Consider the following 19,120-nt stretch of genomic DNA (forward strand, 5'->3'; position numbering starts at 1 on the left):
GGTCTGAGAAGTAGGAGATGGACTTGAGTCCCTGTTCATGTAGCCTTCGGGACCATGAACATAACCAAAAGTATTCTGTATAGCTCCCAAATTGCCACCAACACAATTACTTCAGTCAGCCCCTAGAATCATCATAATTATCAGCTATGTGTGACTCACAAAGACTCAAACTAGATTTTTTATAGTCCTGCCTAAGCATCTCTAGTCCATTAAAGAGAAATTTCCTTTTTAAAAATATCAGATCTTTTGTGAACTCTTCACTTCTGAAGTGAAAACAAACATGTTTGTTAACTGTGCTATTTGTGCACAGGTATCTTTCAAAGGACAAGTCCTTCATATTGGAGGACTTCAACTTTTTAACATATTATTACTAATGTTTATAGCAACTGTAGAAAGTGACTGATGGAACTACCATAATGGATGAGGAGTCCTTATGCTAGGTATAAACCCTTCTGGGGAATACACCAGCTGAAATACCCTCATGTTTTCAAGACAGGTGGCTCTTTAGTGTAGAAATTATCTGGTCATTAAGTCCTTGAAAAAATGAAGTTCTAAATCTGACAGGTGCCTCTGCAATTAAAAAAAAAATCAGTTCCTGTTCCACCTACAGTCCTCATTCACAGGCACCTGATAGGAAATTCAGAGAATGGAAAGGAGAAAACCAAAGGTGTAAATGCTCTTGGTCAACTGAATGACAAAAATGCAGGCAGTACAGCTGTCAAATTCCCTAGATAATTCAACCTTACCATGCTTCACCATTCATTGACCATTTACGTGAAGCAAGTCTTCATAATTCAAATATGCTCACAGGGTATTGCTCAGTGCAAATAGCAGCAGAAGAAGGGAGTCATTAAAATCCTAGAAGCAGTTGCTAAAATTGGGTGATAGCTTTAAAACTTGAGATACAAACCAGGCTGTTAGTATAGAAACAATATGCTGATCATCTTCCCTGTGGATGAAAGAAAATTACAACCTGAGTACTCGTCAGAACTTTCTTCCCATGAGGAAATCAAAATTCCTCTGCTTTGAAAGGAGTTGAATCAAACAACCTTGCAACTATGATGAAGGCGATGATGAAGGCAGAACATCTGTCTAAAATTTGTGGAAGTTCTGCTTGTTGAGTTTAAATCCTTGGGCTTCATGATAATAGTAAAGATATTTAATTAAAATAGATGTGAACCTTGTCGATAAAAGCAGTTTAATTTTCCAAAGTTTGTTGCAAGAAAACTGGTGATAGCACATCTTTGATGACATCCATCCTGGATAAATGGAGAGTTACTTCTACATTGTAGAAAGTTTAATTCATCAAGTGATTACACAGACTTGAAAGCTGTAATTCGGTTGTATCTACATCAATAATTGCATTTCAAAGTCTCTTGTTCAGACCACTACTTGTATGCCATGATCTGTTGTTTAGGCAACCATGTTATAGATCTGCCATTACTACCACAATGGAATTTATTCTTTGAATGTTTTTTAGTGGCAAATTAAAGACTAGATTTGATACTCCCAAATATGTATGTGTGTGTGTATATATATACACATATATATATATTTATATATATATATTTATATATATATACACATATATATATATACACATAAACCAACCAAAAAACAACAAACCCATGTTTCTCTTTGAAATGAAGGCTAAAAGGTTTCTGCCAACATTAAAGCTCCTTTCCTCTGCCACACACTTTGCAAACATCCATAATATTCAATTTCCTAGATGAAAAAACCTTGTGGTTTGAAAATGCATTAATGTTCCTTGGGCAACCTTAACCCTGCTCTGTGGTGTTACCTTACAAATAACTAAGGACTTGACAAAACTGGAGTAGTGTAAATAGCAGCACTAATTATTATGGCCTACTAATTGTATTTCTATACATATCAACTAGCTTAAGGATACATCAAGGGTATTGGGACCACCCTAGTTGCTCATCACTTTGAACTTTAATTGGTGTTTGAGGGTTTGTAGAATAATTGGGGCATCTTTTGTTTTAACATATTTTATGTTAAGTTACTAATACATTCTTAGCCTTCACTCAGTATGAATACAGTTTTTGTCTGGAAGAAGTTGATGCTGTTGAGCTGTAGGAGTTTTAAGTACAGGTCTATTGTTTTCCTTCACTCCTGTGCAGCAAAAGAAATCTCCACAGTCTCTAGCTTCTTCCTTTGCCTTGTCTTGGGATCTTTAATTACCCTTTTTGGATAGCTAAAGTGAGACTCCAGGCCACCTCTGTGTGATAAAATCTTGCTATAGCACAGTAGTTTGAAGTGGTCTTCCACTTTGAGACTCATCCATGATAAAATTCTTCCAGCCCCAGCTGGCAAGTATGTAGTGGTTGTTCTGACCTCTGACTAAGCTGTAGGATTTGGGATTAGGAGTAACAACCATTGCAGTGTCAGTTTCCTAACTGAGATTTTTTACCTAATTTTCAGCATTAAATGTGAAAGAACCACTGCATTTTTACCTTATTGGTTCTTTGTGACACACCTAGAAAGTTATTATCAAAATATATGAGATAGTTTGATCCTGAAGTTTCTCTCTGAGTAGTGTATTACTGGTGAGAACTTAATGCAGCAAAAATGCAATTCTTATCAATTAATTTGTCTCTTTTTGTTTTCTCCATACCAGACCCTGCACCATTCCTACTTTTTAGTCATGGAAATGCCATCTTTAGAATTGACACTGAAGGGACCAATCATGAAAGATTGGTTGCTGATACTGGTCCATCAACGCTTACGGATTTTCATTATATAGAAGAGAAAGTGTATTGGGTAGACTCTGAAAGGAGACTACTTCAAAGAATTCACCTGAATGGCACAAAACGAGAGGTAGAGTACTCAGTTCTCTGAAATTCTCCAAGTTAATGGGTGGAAAACCCTCTATGGAAACCATCTGCTCTTTAGGTACAATTCTGCCTTTAGTGTCCATTGATTAGCACTTTATTTTTGCTGTTGTAATACTTCTGATCCAGAGCCTAGGCTGTTTTACTGGCATTCACATTTAGTACATTCAGTATTTTCTGTGGATCAAGTGAAGGAGAGTTAAGAATGAAGGAGGGGAAATTCAGACGGGCTAAAGCTTTGTAGACATTAATGTTTCTATCAGTTTTAAATTAATCTCTGGCATTATGGAACTTTGAGTTCCAGATTATGGTAACACAAGCTGACATAAAAGCTATGAGAAGAATGTGCTTCAATTCCTACTAATTTTCTTTCTCAAACCTTTTACTGGTTTCTATGGTTGCGTAAATGCTTCTTTTAGCACTTCATCCTTTGTTCCAGAAAGGCTGTGCAGTTCATTGCATCTGGCTGATTAAGAAGGGCAGACAGTCTGCTGTGGCTGAACTTTAATGCTATAAGGGCCTTGTTTAGTTTGAGAGAGATTGCTGGTGTTCATGTACCCATGAGGAGTCTTCACTGATGTATTTTCACTGATTTTTAAGGATCAGATACCAGCAGCAGTCTGTTAGGAATCTTGCATCTGTAAGAGCACAGGTTTGGGTGCTTCATAGTGTGTCAAATGCAAAATATAGTAGCTAAAAGATTAGTCTTGTGCAAAACAGTTTCTCCTTCTGCAGGAGTTCAGTCATTCAGTTCAGAGGGAGTATGTGTAAGTACAAAGATCAAATGGAAGTGATGAAAGAATAAGAAAAAGAAATAGCTACAGGTCTGACAGGAAATGAAGCAGGCAAAGGAATGAAACAGAAAGTTTTGGTCTGACATTCTCTTCCCTGTTATGAAAGGCAAGTTAGGAGTAATCATTAGAATGCCACTTGTCAACTAACTCTTTTTGTTTGTTTGTTTGTTTGTTTTTGTTTACAGAGACTGTGTTATATAGACAAAGGCATTTCAGGATTTGCTATTGACTGGATAAATCAAGACATTCTTTGGGCCAATAGACAGAAAGGAACAATAGAAGCAACAGACATGAATGGGAAGAAACGCAGAGTTCTTCTAAGAGGTGTTAGTCATCTCACAAGGATTGCCATTGATGCTGAACAAAGGTATTTTAAATGAATCAGTAATTTCATTGAAATGGACTCCAAATATGTAAAATACTATGATTGTGGTTTCATGATGTTTTGGTTTGAAAGCTTGGCAAAATACCAAGTATTCAACTAAAGCAGTGTAGCCTCTCTCCTCCCACTGCCAAGGAAAAAGGGAAAAAGACTTGGAAACTTAAACTTGAAACAGAAACTGGGATATATATTTACACGAAAAAGGGAAAATTAAAAGCAAACTATAATATAACACATATATATAAATGTAAGAACAAACAACAATAAGTCCACACTTAGTCGCCTACCCAATAATACAGACTCCACTACCCCAGACACAAAACACCCCAAAAGACACCTCCCAAGAGACACTCAGCAAGAGAGGAGAAAAACTGACAACAAAATGTTTACTTCTCAAGATAACATAGTGGTGGGGTGGCAGTGAGACCTAATCTCAGCAGAACAGCAGCAGCACGTCCTCCTAGTACTGCAGACATGATCAGAAAGAGACAGAAGCTCCTCCTCCCCATTCCTTTATACTTGAGATGATGTCAGAATATGGTATGGAATACCACTGGCCAGTAGAATCAGCTGTCAGCTAATCATTCAAGGCCTGGTCTAAAAATCAAAGCCTAAATCTAGGCTTAACTAAACCCAGGACAATGGAATCATAGAAATGGATTGGAAGGGGATGAAAAAAATCATCTAGTTCAATCCACCTGCCATAGGCAAGGAACCTTCCACTAGAGCAGACTAATCAAAGTCCCATCCAACTTGGTCTTGAATACTTCCAGGATGGGGCATCCACAGCTTCTCTGGGCAACATGTTCCGGTTCCTCATCATCCACTGAGTAAAGAATTTCTTCCTAAATATTCAATCTAAATCTACTTTCCTTCAGTTTAAAGTCATTCTCCCTTGTTCTGTCACAACATGTTCTTGCAAAAAGTCTTGATGAAAATACTGCCTGCAGTGCAGAGACCTTTATCACCACGCCCAGGGCCCTGTAACACTTGACTGCTCCTGGATGCATCACTGGTGCCCATGAGATGCATGGCTGCTGGGCTAGTCTGTGCCCAGTGTATCATCTATAGTCCAATACCTCCTTGAACTTTGACAAACAAGGGCAAAAGCTTGATAAACATATAAGAGATAACTACAAATGTGTGTGAAAAGCCCACCAAGGTCTAATGCAGAGTCTATACTTCTTGGTCATTGGGGAAAATTGTATCGCTGATAGGAGATGAGGGAAAAGAGGCGTTGTTGGTCCTTTCTCAAAGATAGCAAAGTTTCTGTGCAGTAAAGCAGTGCTGGAGAAGCAAGGGGAATGATGCCTATAAATTGCACTCCAAACCTGGCACATTTAGAATATAAATCAGTATGTTTTCTGAAAAAAAAAGAGTCTAAACTTACAGTTTTGCTCCTGTTTCACTTGTCTGTTTATCAGATGCTCTGAATATTGGTTCTGAATCTACTGTTTCTACTTAGAATCACTAGTAGTTTGGCTCTCATAAAGATGCTCCTTTCAGCTTCAAGTCATTTGCATTGAGAACCATGCCCACATGAGTCCTGGGTTCTTAAGGGTTATCAGCATGAATCATCACAGCGGTCTCTCCATGCTAATTTCTCTTTACATTGAAGTTGCAAATATAAAGGTTTTGAGGAGACTTTGAGATGATTCTGTTCTGTGCAGCAAAAGCATGTTTTTGCTGCCACTTTTGATTTGCATTGAATTTGCTCATCAATACGTGAAACTATTTTAATATTAAGGCCACCACATTTGTACATGAAAAAAATCTTCTGATAATAGTAGCATTGCTAATATTCTTCAGAGTCTTGCCATTTGAGTGGGGTTTAAGGCCTGGACATCAGCCTGTGTATTTTTTTCCCTCTGATTTACTTTTTAATGTAGCATTTATCCCTCTTGGAAATATTCACAACTCCTCAAACCCACTCTCAAATGTAATTGAAACACATGTTACAAATAACATTATAGGGATGTATCTGTTGAATGTATGTGAAAGTGTGGGGAGACTCAAGTGTGGATATTCACCTGGGTGTGCTTGTCCTTGTATAAGTACTGTACTCACGTGCTTACAAGGAGGCCAATAAGCCAGTAACAAACTATAAGGGAAGTAGACTCCAAGAATGGTAATATACTTTTTATGCCTTTTGGCAATTTGCTTGTATGAAAACTACTGAAGGCTCTATTTTTACTGTGAATGGAAAGAAAATGCCCAGTATGTTTACATGCACAGGAATAAACATGGACTAAATCTGATATTAACAATGTTTTTCTCCAAACATGTGCAACTCTTAAGCAATGAAGGTCAATGTTATACCCTAATAAGAGAGTTTTTCTTGAAATATATGTCTGGATATTAGCAGTGATAGGATGTTTTTAGGAGCAATAATATAACTATTGCTGTAGATTGCTTTACATTTTCAATGGTGTTTAGAAATGACAAAAATTAGGGATTAAGTCTAAAGAAAAATAGAGGGCAAATGCAATAAAGACTGAAAATTACTCAAGTGTTTTGTAATCTTTTCTTCTGTCTTTTTATTTGTTCATAACATATCCTATCCCTACACTGATTTGCAAAACCCATGCATAGAGATTGTATCTTGCTTTCTTGGTTTCCCTTATATGTAAAAAGTGAATCCTCATGTTTGTCCTAACTTTCAGAGTAGAGACAGTTCTTAAACAACAGGTGCTAGAGAAATGGAAGCAAATATTAATAACCTTTAAAATGGCATAACAAAATTGGACTGTCCTTCTGGAAACATGTTTTCACCTATAAACTAATACCTGTCATTACTACAGACTGTGTAACAGTGAGGAAAAACTGTGAGGCAGAGGCTAATTCTTTCTACTGGCTTGGTATAGCCCCTTGCCAATGAGATCGAATACATTTGGGGTCTTAAAAAAATTGTTAACATAAGTGCAGTAAAGGTGATTTTATGCTACATTGTTTTGTACATATAAATCCTGAAGTGTTCTGATGATAGGTCAAAACAATTATGTTTCTTGGAATTTTTGTCCATAAGAAACCCAAGGAAAGAATCTAAACCCAAACATTAAAAAATAAAATACACATGAATTAGGAATAACTTGCTATTTTGGAAGAGCTGCTGTTACCCTTAATCACATCAGTCAATCTGGGTTCTGATCCATGAATATCTTGACATACAATTAGCTTCAGTGCATAACTGGTTTGAGTATTGGAGCTGTATTTTGCCTGTGTCTTAATTTAATAACAGCATAATCTGGTTGCTATAACCAGCAGGAAGATAAAAATAAGGGCAACAATAGAAATGGTGTTTTTAAGTTAAGAGCTTAAATGGTGTGTTCAAGCAGAAATTCTGGAGATACCTTCCCAGAGGCAAAGAGCAATGCAGATGTGCCTTAAATATCTGCCTTTCCTCAAGTTTGCAGGTGTTCCCCATAGATTTGAAAGGATATTACAGTTTCCTTGTGTGACTGCATGGTTGAACAAAGCCGAGGCAGACAATAGCGCTTTGTGGTTAAGCTGGGCTGATTCCTGCTTGACCTACATGAGAGAATTCTAGTAGTACTAGTAGCTCTAGTACCATACTGAGAAATTTTGTATCCAGAACTAAACATGGAGTGTATAGCAGGGATGTTGTTTTGTAAATGTAGAAAATGTAGATTTGTTTATTGTGGGCTTTTGTGGTTTTTTGTTTTGTTTTCTTAACATGCCTGTTCTTGCCTCCAGGCTTTTATTTTGGTCTTCAGATGGTACAATTTCCAGCATACACCAAGTGTTCATCGGTGGAAGTGATACAATAAACATTTTAAGAACCACAGAAAAAATAAAGGCCATCTCACTAGATTTGGTTGACACAAGACTCTACTGGATCCAACACAACCCCCAGAAAGAGATTTCCCATATTGGATCATGCAATTATGATGGTGGAGCTGTTCGCTTGCTCAAAAATTCTCTCCGGTGAGTTTTCCTCAGCTTGCCGGAAATAAACCACTCATTTCAGGGATGCCATTAAGGTCTCTTCCTCGTTCTCCCTTTCATTGTTAGTTCATAACATGAGGAGTATGAAGTGTAGTGCAAATAGCCTGAAACTGTAAATCTAAAATTAGTGACAGGGAAATGGAAAAATATCACTATTGTAAAGATAATACTGCCACTCAGTACTCTCCGTCTTCCAAGCTTTGAGCAAATGATAACTAACTCCTTAGAAATCCTGTCCAAGTGTTTATCAGTGGCCTTTTTCTGCAGCTAGAGGAGTCAAAAGCAGAGATTAAATGATTTATCCAAGGTTACAGTGGGTAAGCTCAGGTGTCTGAGCTGTGCTCAGGAGACTGAACTAGATCAGGCCTTTTCCCTGCCTCCTCTAAGCCTGTTGTCATTCTCAGCTGCTGGGTGGGGAGGCTCAGCTCTGTGCTCAGACTCTCCAGCAAGCAACAGCAGATGTATTGAAAACTGTCTTGTGCAAGAGAATTGTCTGCCTCTGATCCCCAATGCCAGGGCTCAGCATGGCTCCTGAGAGGGCTGTTAGACCAATGTGCTTCTGGCCTTTGTGCTGTGCAGGGATATAGATGCTCTGTGCTGGTCATGTGTTCAGTGAGGTGCTTGGGAAAAGGTTACCCTGTGTCACTGCAGCGTCTGTCAGTATGGCTGGATTTCACTGGCCTGCTGTTTTAAATATGCTGCATGCCATTTGCATATGATGAACACAAAGCTGGTTTCTCCCTACACTGCCAGCCATCACACTGGATTTTTTCTTACCCTTTTCCCCTTCTCCCCTCTCTGTCGAATTGGCTACTGTTCACTAGGGCATCAACACTTTCCCTTTAGCCTGGATGGTGCGGATTCTGTTTTCCACCTGGATTACATGCTGGAAAGTGGAAGATAAAATTACTTCTTTCAGTATCTTTTCTGCTTTCTTTTATTTAAAACTGGGCCCTTTTGTTGTTCCTGCTAGCTGTTATAACTGATCAGGTAATGAAAACTACATTCCAGCAGTAGGAGAAGCAGCAGAAGACGGATTTTAGGAATGCCCTACTCCTATATCTTCATTTCCACCTTGATTTCCTTGGACAGTCAGGATTGTCAGAGCAGGCACTGGATATTGGGAAATGGTGGAATTTAGCTGACCTACATCCTGCAACAAAGCCAGTGTCTATTTTAGTTGCTGGGATCACCAGAAGCAGGATGCTACCCAAGCTTTCTCTTCCAATTGAGTCAGTCCTGAACAATAGTTCGTAAAACTTGTGAGAAATGTATGTTATCCATTTTGTGTTTATTTCTTGCAAATTTACAGGATTATTAGCACTGAATTATTTTTGTAATATCCCCAAACCTCATCTGATTCTCATATGTAGAAGATAATACTGTATATATGTACACACATTACACACACACACACACAATCTATGTATAAGAATACAAAGAAAAGTTATTTACATTGAAACTGACTGAGCTAGGTGCTCAGAAAATGTTCAGGTGAGTAAATATATGGGGATCAGGTAATGTGCCACTTTGTTTTATCTACTCTTGTAGACATCAATTGCTTGGTATGTCTCTCTTTGCTGAGCACCTGTACTACTCAGAGTTGAAATCTGGCATGATATGGAGAGCCAACAAATACACTGGAAAAGTTGTGGTCACAATTAGCCTGAAGCCATCATTTTTTCCACCAGTGGAGATAAAAATAGTACATCCATTTAAACAACCAGGCGCAAGAACTGTTTCTCAGGATTTGGGTAAGTAAAATGTAATGGTACAGTTGTATGTGTGAAAATAATAATGCCATGCACTCTGATTCTCTACAGTAATATTTTTCTTTGGCAAAATTCCAGGACTCAGTGAAGTTAACGACAAAGTTTCCTTTAATTTCAGTGATCCACAGTTCTACTTGTGTCTGTAAATTGAGCTAAGCATCAGGCTAGAGGTGTGCCAAACATCAACTGCTTATTTCATTGATCTAAACACACATGTAGATAAATGTGACTTTCTTCTTCTCATTACTTAGTTTATACAAAGATGTTTTTACCATTTCCTGCTAAATGCACAAAGCATACAGCTTTTTAATTCTCCATCTACGTTATCTTCATCAAATGTCTGCTTCATTCTGGAAGTTTTAGTCTAATGTGCATCTAAATACCTCTGATTATTACGGCATGGAACGACTTTAGCACAAACTATGTCCTACAAATGATACTGTGGGTGTCTCAGCTTTGCTGTGAAATGGCTCAATTAAGAGTCAGCCTGTCTTAGAAAGACTTGAAGCTGCCATAATAGCTATGGAATAAGAGCATCAAGTCTCTTTAATTGATATCAGTTGCACCCCGCAGTCTGAGTTGGTCATCTTGCTGCCTTTCACTGTGGATCCAAAAATGGAGGTAGTTGACTATCAATAGCTCACCCTCCTTGAGGATTCCTGCTGAGGCAGGAGGAAGTGGGTGATGTCCAAGGGAAATAACATCCCTTTTTCTGGTCTCTGGAAAGCAGACAGAGCATTCTTGCTTTAATTAAATAGCTTTTGTCACCAGTTTTGCTTGGATAAGAACAACCAAAGAACAGGATAAAGGCATTTCTGTGTTGAGCAATGGTTGCAGGACTCCAAAGGGAAGAATGGCAATGGGTTCCCAGGGGTTCCCAGAGTTATAAGTGATATAAAGACATGGGGAGAATGTAGTGTTTGTTTGAGCAAAAATGTTACTGTAAATATCTCTCCTGAACTATTTCTAAATATCTACTGTAAAATAGGCTTTGTCTTTCTGCATGCCACCCAACAGCTTCATATGGTACCTTTCTGAAGACTGATCTGAGTGGAAAAATCAAAATCTTCAAAGAAACTTTCCCATTCAAATGCTTTGGTTTTAGTGCAAAAAGCTGTTGTGATGCAGAAGACCGGGTGTTCATGGAAATCAAGCTTACACTTATAAGAAGGGGGAGTGTCTATTCAGACACAATATCCTATGGTGTGCTTACTGAGGAAAACAGTCATCCTGGCAAATGGAAGCACTTTCTTTGACTGACACATTTGGTACTCTCACAGAGAGTAACTAGGGTAGGATATGTTTGTGGTGCAGACAGTGGCATGTCCACATATCTCAGGGTTGTTACACTGAGATTCAAAAGGTCTTATGAGGTCTCCTCGGGTATTTGTCACAATGCTTACCTACACATGAAGATGGAGAGGAAGACACAGTGACTGAGAAAGGTAGTTCATGCTAGTGGTGTCTTGAACCTCAGGGATTGTCTGTTGTGTTACATGTCCTCTCCACAAGAATGTGCAGCATAATTTTAATGAAAATTTTCATTGACTATGGGCACTTAGCTTTTATTCTTCTCTCAGAAGATTAACTCCACTTCTTCCAGCAGTGCATTGTCCTTTCTGATACTTATCTTTCCACTGGAAAAAGGCTTTCCTCACTGTTATTAAAATATGAAACAAACACACACACACACACACACATATATATATAAATATATATGTAAAATATGTATACCAGTGTTTTCAAATGCCTTGCAGTATATACCCCTATATTTCCCATATGTTTAGTGATTTTTTGTATGACAGTAAGTGTTGTCAACCATAAGCCCTTCTTTAAATTCTAAATAACTTGTAAAGATGTCTGGGAAGTGATGGAGTAGGAAGAGGCTTAATAGACTGAATCCAAATGAACCTTTTGGACTTTGTATGTACATTGCTTGGCTTATCCAGTGCAAGAAAGGGGATGAAAGGAGGACTAATGAGCCTGGAGTTCAAATGAGATTTATAGCTGATCTTACAACAGAGAAACCTGGAGATAAAAGCATACCTAGACTAATTGGATGCTCTGTACAAGCTAAGAGACATATGCTGCAATGTAGTGTCAGCTGTGAATTATCAAGCCCTTTTTAAAGCAGATAACTAGTGTGTTCCTTCAGATGAAAGGGGAACTGATGGGAAGTGTGCAACTGTCATGATTTGATTTTTTTTACTGCAATTTGAATTATTAACTTTGCTACTTAAAATTCCTCATGTCCTCTCTTCCCTTTCTCTTTCAAACAACTTCCATGGACTGGGAAATAAAGAGCATTAATTCAGCTATGGATTTGCTGTAACCCACAGAACTTTAGTATAGCAGTGTCACACTTTTATTAATGGCTCATATAATATCCTAATGTCTTAAAAACTTAAAGATTGCCTCTGGAATTCTTTAAGGTATCTTTTCTAACACTATAATGGTATTCAGTACATTTCTTTCACATCAAAAAGTATACTTGAGCAGCTTTTCCTGTGAAGCAGAAGTAGAGAGGCTTATGAGGATCTCTTGGGTACTTCTTTTCTGCTTCCTTTGAAGAAACTTTGAGCATATCTTCTTGGACATCAGAAAGATTCTGAGTTTTAAATCTAAGTTCAGCATTTATAACATTTATATTTCTCACAGATCCACTCCAGTACAAGGATTCTCTAGACTAAGTTACTACATTTTGTCCAAATGAGACATACGGTCATTATGATCTGTCTAGCCATTCTTTTTGTTAAATAATGTGAGTTATAATGTGATAATAATTCTCAGTCTTCATATGCTGTCTTTTAAAAATCTCTCCTCTCTCTCTTATTTTGCATGTGTACACTCTGTCTGTCACTCTCTTATTTCTGAGTGTTTTACAGAGTAAAATATACTCGGTAAAACAGAGTAAAATGTGCAGGACTGGTGGTGTATGAATCCTGCTATGCAGTTTTCTCTTTCATAGTCACTATAGGTATGAACCCAAGCCAACCCATCCCTTACTTCAGCCTCTCTCTAGATCTGCATGTGCTGACACAGAGCTGGAAATGGGCGTTTGCACAGACCTACTCTCTCTTCCAAGTACTTTATTTTTGCAGTGATCTTTTGGTCTGATTTTACCAAAAGAAAATAATAGAAGTTATTTTCCATTAATAAGAAGTTCCTTGGGTTAAGCAAGAAGATGTTGAGAAGAAAATACGTCTCTGATCATCCTTCTAATGAAGGTTGACATAGTAAGAACTTTGTTACACTTACACTGTATTTGGTCTTCCAGAAAAAGGAATCTGTGATTTGAACAAAGAAAAGTGCAGAAGAAGAATCTGCAGGCCAGACTCAAGGATGCATCGGTGTAAATGTTCTAGTGGCTTTATTTTAAGTCGAAATAAACAGTTTTGTGAAGGTAATTTGTGAATCCCTCTTCAGCTTTATTCCATCAGATGAAAGAAAATTCTTATGTTCTTTTACTTTTTATATTGAGAATGAAAAAACACTATGAGGTTTTAAAAATTCCAGCTGTGCCATGTAAGTTTTGTGTCCTTCCAGGTTCTGCAATAGTCTAAAAAGAGACCTATGAATGTGTCATAGGTAAGAAATTTTGGTCTTAGCCTGAGTTGGTAAAGCAGCTTCAGATAAATAGACATGTCTATGTCTCCTAATTTAATTTTTAAATAAAAATGAAAACAGATTTGTCACCAAAGGTGAAACATTAAACAATCCCACAAGATGATTACTACTTTCAAAAAAGATAGAAATTCTTAACAAGCTTGTAAATGTTTTATTCTGGATTTTTTTATTAAAAATATAAAATTACTATTAGTAATAGACAAAATAATACTTTTTAAAGCATTTTTTTCAATGCATGACCAGATCAAGATTTCTAGCTTATAGGATTTACAAACCTGCCTGAGCAGCAGCATTCCAGTTCTTGGGAAATTTGAGGATTGCTTTCTGAATTTTGAATTCTAATACACTTCTGCATTTTGAGATATCTACTTAAATCATGTTGAAGCCAGAATTTTTAAAAGATTTTTTGTCTGAAGATGTTCAATGTGATTTTTTTGGATGCACACAGGATTTAAATGGCACTGAAATCTGTATGGAAATGAGTATTTTTGAAAGTCCTCTAGGCACCTCTACTGGACATGTGCAGCCTGAGTATGTTTTGCTGGAAGTTTTTTAACACTGATTTAAATGAGGTCTGCAAACTCACTTTTTTATAATTTATTAAGAAAAACATAGTTTTGTAAAATGAATGGAGACTGTTTCTTTGTTTCATTAATCTATTCCTCCACACTGGTTGATGTTATTCTGACACAGTAAGTGTTTCTTTTGGCAGATATTAATGAATGTGGCTTCTGGAATCATGGCTGTACTTTGGGCTGTGTGAACATCCCTGGTTCCTACTACTGCACCTGCCCGAGAGGTTTTGTTCTGCTGCCTGATAGGAAAACATGTCATGGTAAGGGGCTGTAATACAGAAACACTTGTAGCATCATATTGGAGAGAGTCCTCATTTAACACTGGAAGTGCTGAATGTTTTGTGCGTTGCGTTGCTCACTTCCGATCCCTTATTATGTAAGTAGGATCAGCTTAAACTGAGTGAACCAATTTCAGATATCATGTTTAAGGAAGTGTAAGTTACACGTGAGTAATCATATAGGCCACTTCAGGAGGAAAAAAAAAGTCAAGTCTCTAGAGAGACCTCTTTGCCTCTTTGCTCACATTAGGCTCTGAGACACATTCCAGGTGGATAAACAGTTACATCTTTTCAAATATGGTTTCTGAATTTGACTCACTGTGACTATCCTGCATAAGAATTCTCCCAGTCTCTGAATCATCAGCTTACAGGATCATTGTTTTTCTTTTCAGATCAGTGCTGATAGCATTGCTAATGTGTATGACATTAATGGAATTAAATGTGTATACACAGCCTAAAAATGAATTAGGCTTTTCTAAAGTAAGTCTAGAACATAAAGTGTGAAAAGCATCCAAGTTTTTAGGTCTTAGGATATTCCCAGTCACTTTTGAAGTGAAACTTACTCATAGACAAATGTCCTTCTATCTTGTTTCTTTGGAAATAAAACACTGGTATAAGCTTCAAATAGGAGTGCCAGTGCACACCAATCATGGCAGGATCAGGACCTCGGGTATATTGAATCAGAAGGCAGAAGGCAGCCAGCTGTGACAGAAAATGTGTGAGAGTGCTGTAGCCAGAAGTTAGTGGGAGGTGGGATATCCTTTTGTGTCCAAAATAACACTTAGACACTGTGCAACTCAGTCGTATGTTGGATGACCAACTTAATCTATATGGCTACGTTTTGAGTGGCTCAAACGAGATAGTTTTTGTAACACAGGCTAGAGGTGCAACCCGGACAGTGTAACTCCTTAACTGCTACAGCACAAGGCAAGATGTACCACCACTATGCAATTTGAGAGAGCAAAGGGGGAGAGTGAGAGAGATTTTGATGCTTTGTTCTCCAAGTTATTTACAAGGCTCTTCATCTGTTGCCACAAACTCTGGTCAGAAAGAGCTCAGGATCAGTTTCTTGACCCTATTCTCTGTGCTTAAGCAGCTAGAACAGTCCAGTCCAGTTTGCAGTTGCCCTGGAGAAGCAATATTTGCAACAGGTATGCATCTTTTAAGCCAGTGTATGCGGCTGATTCAAAGAAGCAGCTGTGGGAAACTTGCATTAGTTCCAGTCTTCCAGCTGGTATTGTCATATGGTACTAGAATTGGGATAAAGAGCTGGAGCACTGCAACACGGAAGGTGAAAGAAGCATTTCCTATGAAATTGCATAAAAGAAATACTGAAAAAATGTTGGTACTGCAACAATTCTAATGGAAAGTAAAGGAAAGCTATTGCCAGGTTCTCAGATGGTTTGGCTGTACAGCTTCTAAAATTGACAGTAAGAGACATAGTTTTGTTTCAGGAAGGTTCCTCTCCTGCCTGTTACATTTGGAGTAGTATGAAAGCAGTTTTTCCTCAGTCTGTGTTTTATACTTATTTGTGCAGTATAAATTTCTTGTATTTTTCTAAAACTGATTTATTTTTGATGAAAGGTAAGAAAGAATTATATTTTGACAACACTTCTGCATAGCATTTTGGAAAATTTAAGGCTAATAATATAATGGCTTCAGGACTCAGAAGTTTTGACTTTCTCCTATGCTATAATTAGGAGAGTATGTGGAAAAAACTCTTGGAAAAAGAGAAACAAGGCAAAACAAATGTCAGAAAGACTGCAGATGTGTTGTACTCACAAGATAACACTTTATTTATATATTTCATTTATTTTTATAATAATTTAAGATTTTTTTCCTCTTTAAATTACTGTAGAGCTAATTTCCTGTAAAAGTAACAACACTGACTGTAGTCATGGTTGCCTTCAAACATCTAAAGGCCCTGTTTGCTTTTGTCCAGAAGGATCTATACTCAAGGCAGATGGCAAAGCATGCACTGGTAAGTAACATTTTTTCTAGCAGGAGTGAATGCCAGACTTTGATCATTCTTGGCACTGAGAACCAGAAGTGAATGAAGGCATTTTACACTCATTTTGCACAGCTGTAAATGATTGTACAAGATAGAAGGCAATAGAATGTCAGGTGCTTTGAGTGCTGAGATGAGCAATATTCAGCTTCATTTTTTTAATAGACTTTTATTTTAACAGATCAAGGCGTGTCATGGGTTTTTGTTGCAAGAGACATCTAAAATTTATGTATAACGGGAAATATATGTACAAAGTTAAGGCTTGGGTGAAATCTGAAGACAAATTTATTGATATTACACAGCCCAGGTTCAGAGACATTCTAACTTACCCCAAAATAGAATTTTTGTCGTTAGAATACTTGAAGCTGCGACACTCATGAATCTGTCATTCCCCATTCCAGCAATTTTCCACATTCAGGGGACTATAGCTTTTCACCTGTATCTTTTCAGTCTCAGGCATCAAGATAGCTCCATTACTGCCAGCCTTACAGCTTGAAAAAAATCCCCTTTTCCTTTTAATCCATTTTGTATCGTGGACTGTACTATATACATAGATTTAGTCACTATTTCTGTTTTTCTAGGGACACTCCACTGAGTAAGCTCAGGTTGGCATTGTGAATATAATAGAAAGAATAAGAATTGTTTGTTTTTATATGAAATCTTGGTTTGTTGTATTAGAAAATAACAATTTGTCATCCTAGCCTGATTAAATTCTGAGAAGAGAATTGCTTTAATTTGCTGTTTCTTTGCATGGTGTGCATAGTTTGATAAAATGTATTACTCTGTTGTAGATGAGATGAGATTTGCATGGGAGAAGAGTTCTCTGAAATAATGAACACATGGAAGACCTCTCTTTTCATGTGTCTCATCCTCCCACCTCCTATCTTGTGTTGTAAATTTTCAGGAAAAACTCCATAACAAGTTTCTACTAATTTGTTTTCACTTCGCTCACCTTCTGCTTTTAGCAGGAGGCCTTTTGGTAAATCTACCAATCACTGAGATGATTTGCACCGTAGTAATCCTGAGCAGAGTGAATCATTCTCTTATACCTCTGATTGTGTTGTATTTTATTTTTTTTTAGAACGGAACAGTAAAATTTTACAAATGCTCTGTTTAAGGTTGTACATCTCCAGATAATGGTGGCTGCAGTCAGATATGCTCTTCTTTAAGCCCATTCTCCTGGGAGTGTGCTTGTTATCCTGGATATAAGCTTCAGCGAGACAGAAAGCACTGCACAGCCATAGGTTGGTGTCTTGGTATGCCTGCATATTTCTGCCAATAAAACAAAACCACTTTTTTGAGTCCTTTAAAGTGATGGCACAACTGGGATCCCTTTTTGCACTGGTTTAGGTTACTTGGAAGGAAACTTGGGAAGTAGTAGTTGTTAGGAAAGATAACCTATTTTGGAAATAAGCCAGAACAAGCACCAGTATTTGGTTCAGTCACCTCACAGAAGGTTCAGTCTATGATCCAGCTTCAACATTTCTCTCTGGGCTCCCATGTGACAGAGGTCCATCCTGCACTATACAGGATTTTGTGCCTTCATATAAATGTGGGCATAGTTTCTGCCCAGTGTTACAGACCTGGGGCTGAGGTCCCTATTTTTGGAGAAGAGGATAGGGAATAGTCTGAAGGACTATTGAAGGACTTTCCCTACAAAGATACTTCTTCCCCATTGACCCCAGAAAGCCTAGGTATTCAATGTGCGCATTTGGGTTTCAGACCCTTTTGTTTCCTCTGACAGAAGGGCACACCTTGGTGAACAGCCAGGTATAAGCAGAGAGAAGGAAAGAGAAGTTTGTGATTTGTTTCAGGAATAAAGCAAAAGCTTTATTTTTTTGGAGGACAGCATTTTTCTTGATTTTAGTTTGAAAGACTTCTCACATGCAAAAATCAAGTGTTCTGGCATTTATTATGATGCTATGAAATGCAGAGAGATGATTAACTTGAGATTAAGTCATTCAGAGTGAAATACATTGGGGCTAGTTGTTGCCTTTATCAAAAATTTTGAGGCTGATGTTGAAAACTTATATTCACTTTTATCTTTAATTTCTGAGGCATGTGGAATTAAGAAAATTGCCATAATTTCTTTGTGCTTCTGTTCCTCATTTTATCTTTTACTATTGCTTACTTACAACACTAGGTAGGCAGCAATGCAAGTTAGAGATCACTGTGAACCTAGTGCAATTAACATAACGGCAAATTTTCATCAACAGGTCCTAAGCCATTTTTATTATTTGCAAATGGCCAAGATATCCGCCAGATCAGTTTTGATGGAACAGATTATACAAGTTTACTTGACTGGCAGATGGGAATAGTCTTAGCACTGGACTCTGACCCAGTGGAAAATAAGGTAAGGCATTAAAAACGAGAGGATTTTGAAGTGTTGCAAGGACAAATGGATTGAGCTTTCATGTGCCTTAACCTTTCTGCTGTCAATGATCTGGATTACACGTAGTGCTGTTTGTTGTTATGTTGCCTGCCTAGGAGCACAACTGGTACAGGCTGACAAACACTAGTTGAAGAGTTTCATCCTTTACTTACTTATTGAATAAGCTTTGTACATTGACAATGATAATTTACAGAGAATTTTGATTTTTAATTTCAGTCTAGGCATGATTTCGATTTCAAAGAACTTTTGTGTGATTGATAAGTTTTCTCCATTAAGATTGCAGTGTTGTTTTCTGGAAATATATTGTGGGGGTTCTTTCACTCTGTAGCAGTAAAAGCAATAGTATCTTTTTTTTTCTGTACAGGTAAAGCCCACAATCCCTACTAAATGTAGGACCAATCTCAACAAGAATTACTTCCCATGTCCTGATATTAGTGAGCAAAACTGCTTAATACTCACTAAATTTGTTGCTTT

At 37.6% G+C, this 19,120-nt stretch overlaps 1 protein-coding gene across 3 annotated transcripts in view; it reads left to right on the forward strand.

The window, feature by feature from the left end:
• Positions 1-19,120, forward strand: part of EGF (epidermal growth factor) — a 59,460-nt gene that overhangs the window by 10,751 nt on the left and 29,589 nt on the right. For 2 of the 3 annotated variants that reach the window (XR_011697890.1, XM_071555997.1), the window contains exons 3-11: positions 2,639-2,838; positions 3,832-4,013; positions 7,743-7,973; positions 9,546-9,748; positions 13,044-13,169; positions 14,106-14,228; positions 16,105-16,227; positions 17,373-17,498; positions 18,471-18,607. Coding sequence is in view for 2 of the 3 variants with exons in the window: in XM_071555997.1 (XP_071412098.1) it covers positions 2,639-2,838; positions 3,832-4,013; positions 7,743-7,973; positions 9,546-9,748; positions 13,044-13,169; positions 14,106-14,228; positions 16,105-16,227; positions 17,373-17,498; positions 18,471-18,607 (1,451 nt within the window). In the remaining variant the exon portion in view is untranslated. The remainder of the gene's footprint in view (positions 1-2,638; positions 2,839-3,831; positions 4,014-7,742; positions 7,974-9,545; positions 9,749-13,043; positions 13,170-14,105; positions 14,229-16,104; positions 16,228-17,372; positions 17,499-18,470; positions 18,608-19,120) is intronic. The other variant, XM_071555998.1, reaches the window with a different exon arrangement.

The sequence above is a fragment of the Pithys albifrons genome, chromosome 5 (assembly GCF_047495875.1).
Source record: "Pithys albifrons albifrons isolate INPA30051 chromosome 5, PitAlb_v1, whole genome shotgun sequence".
Classification (NCBI taxonomy): domain Eukaryota; kingdom Metazoa; phylum Chordata; class Aves; order Passeriformes; family Thamnophilidae; genus Pithys; species Pithys albifrons.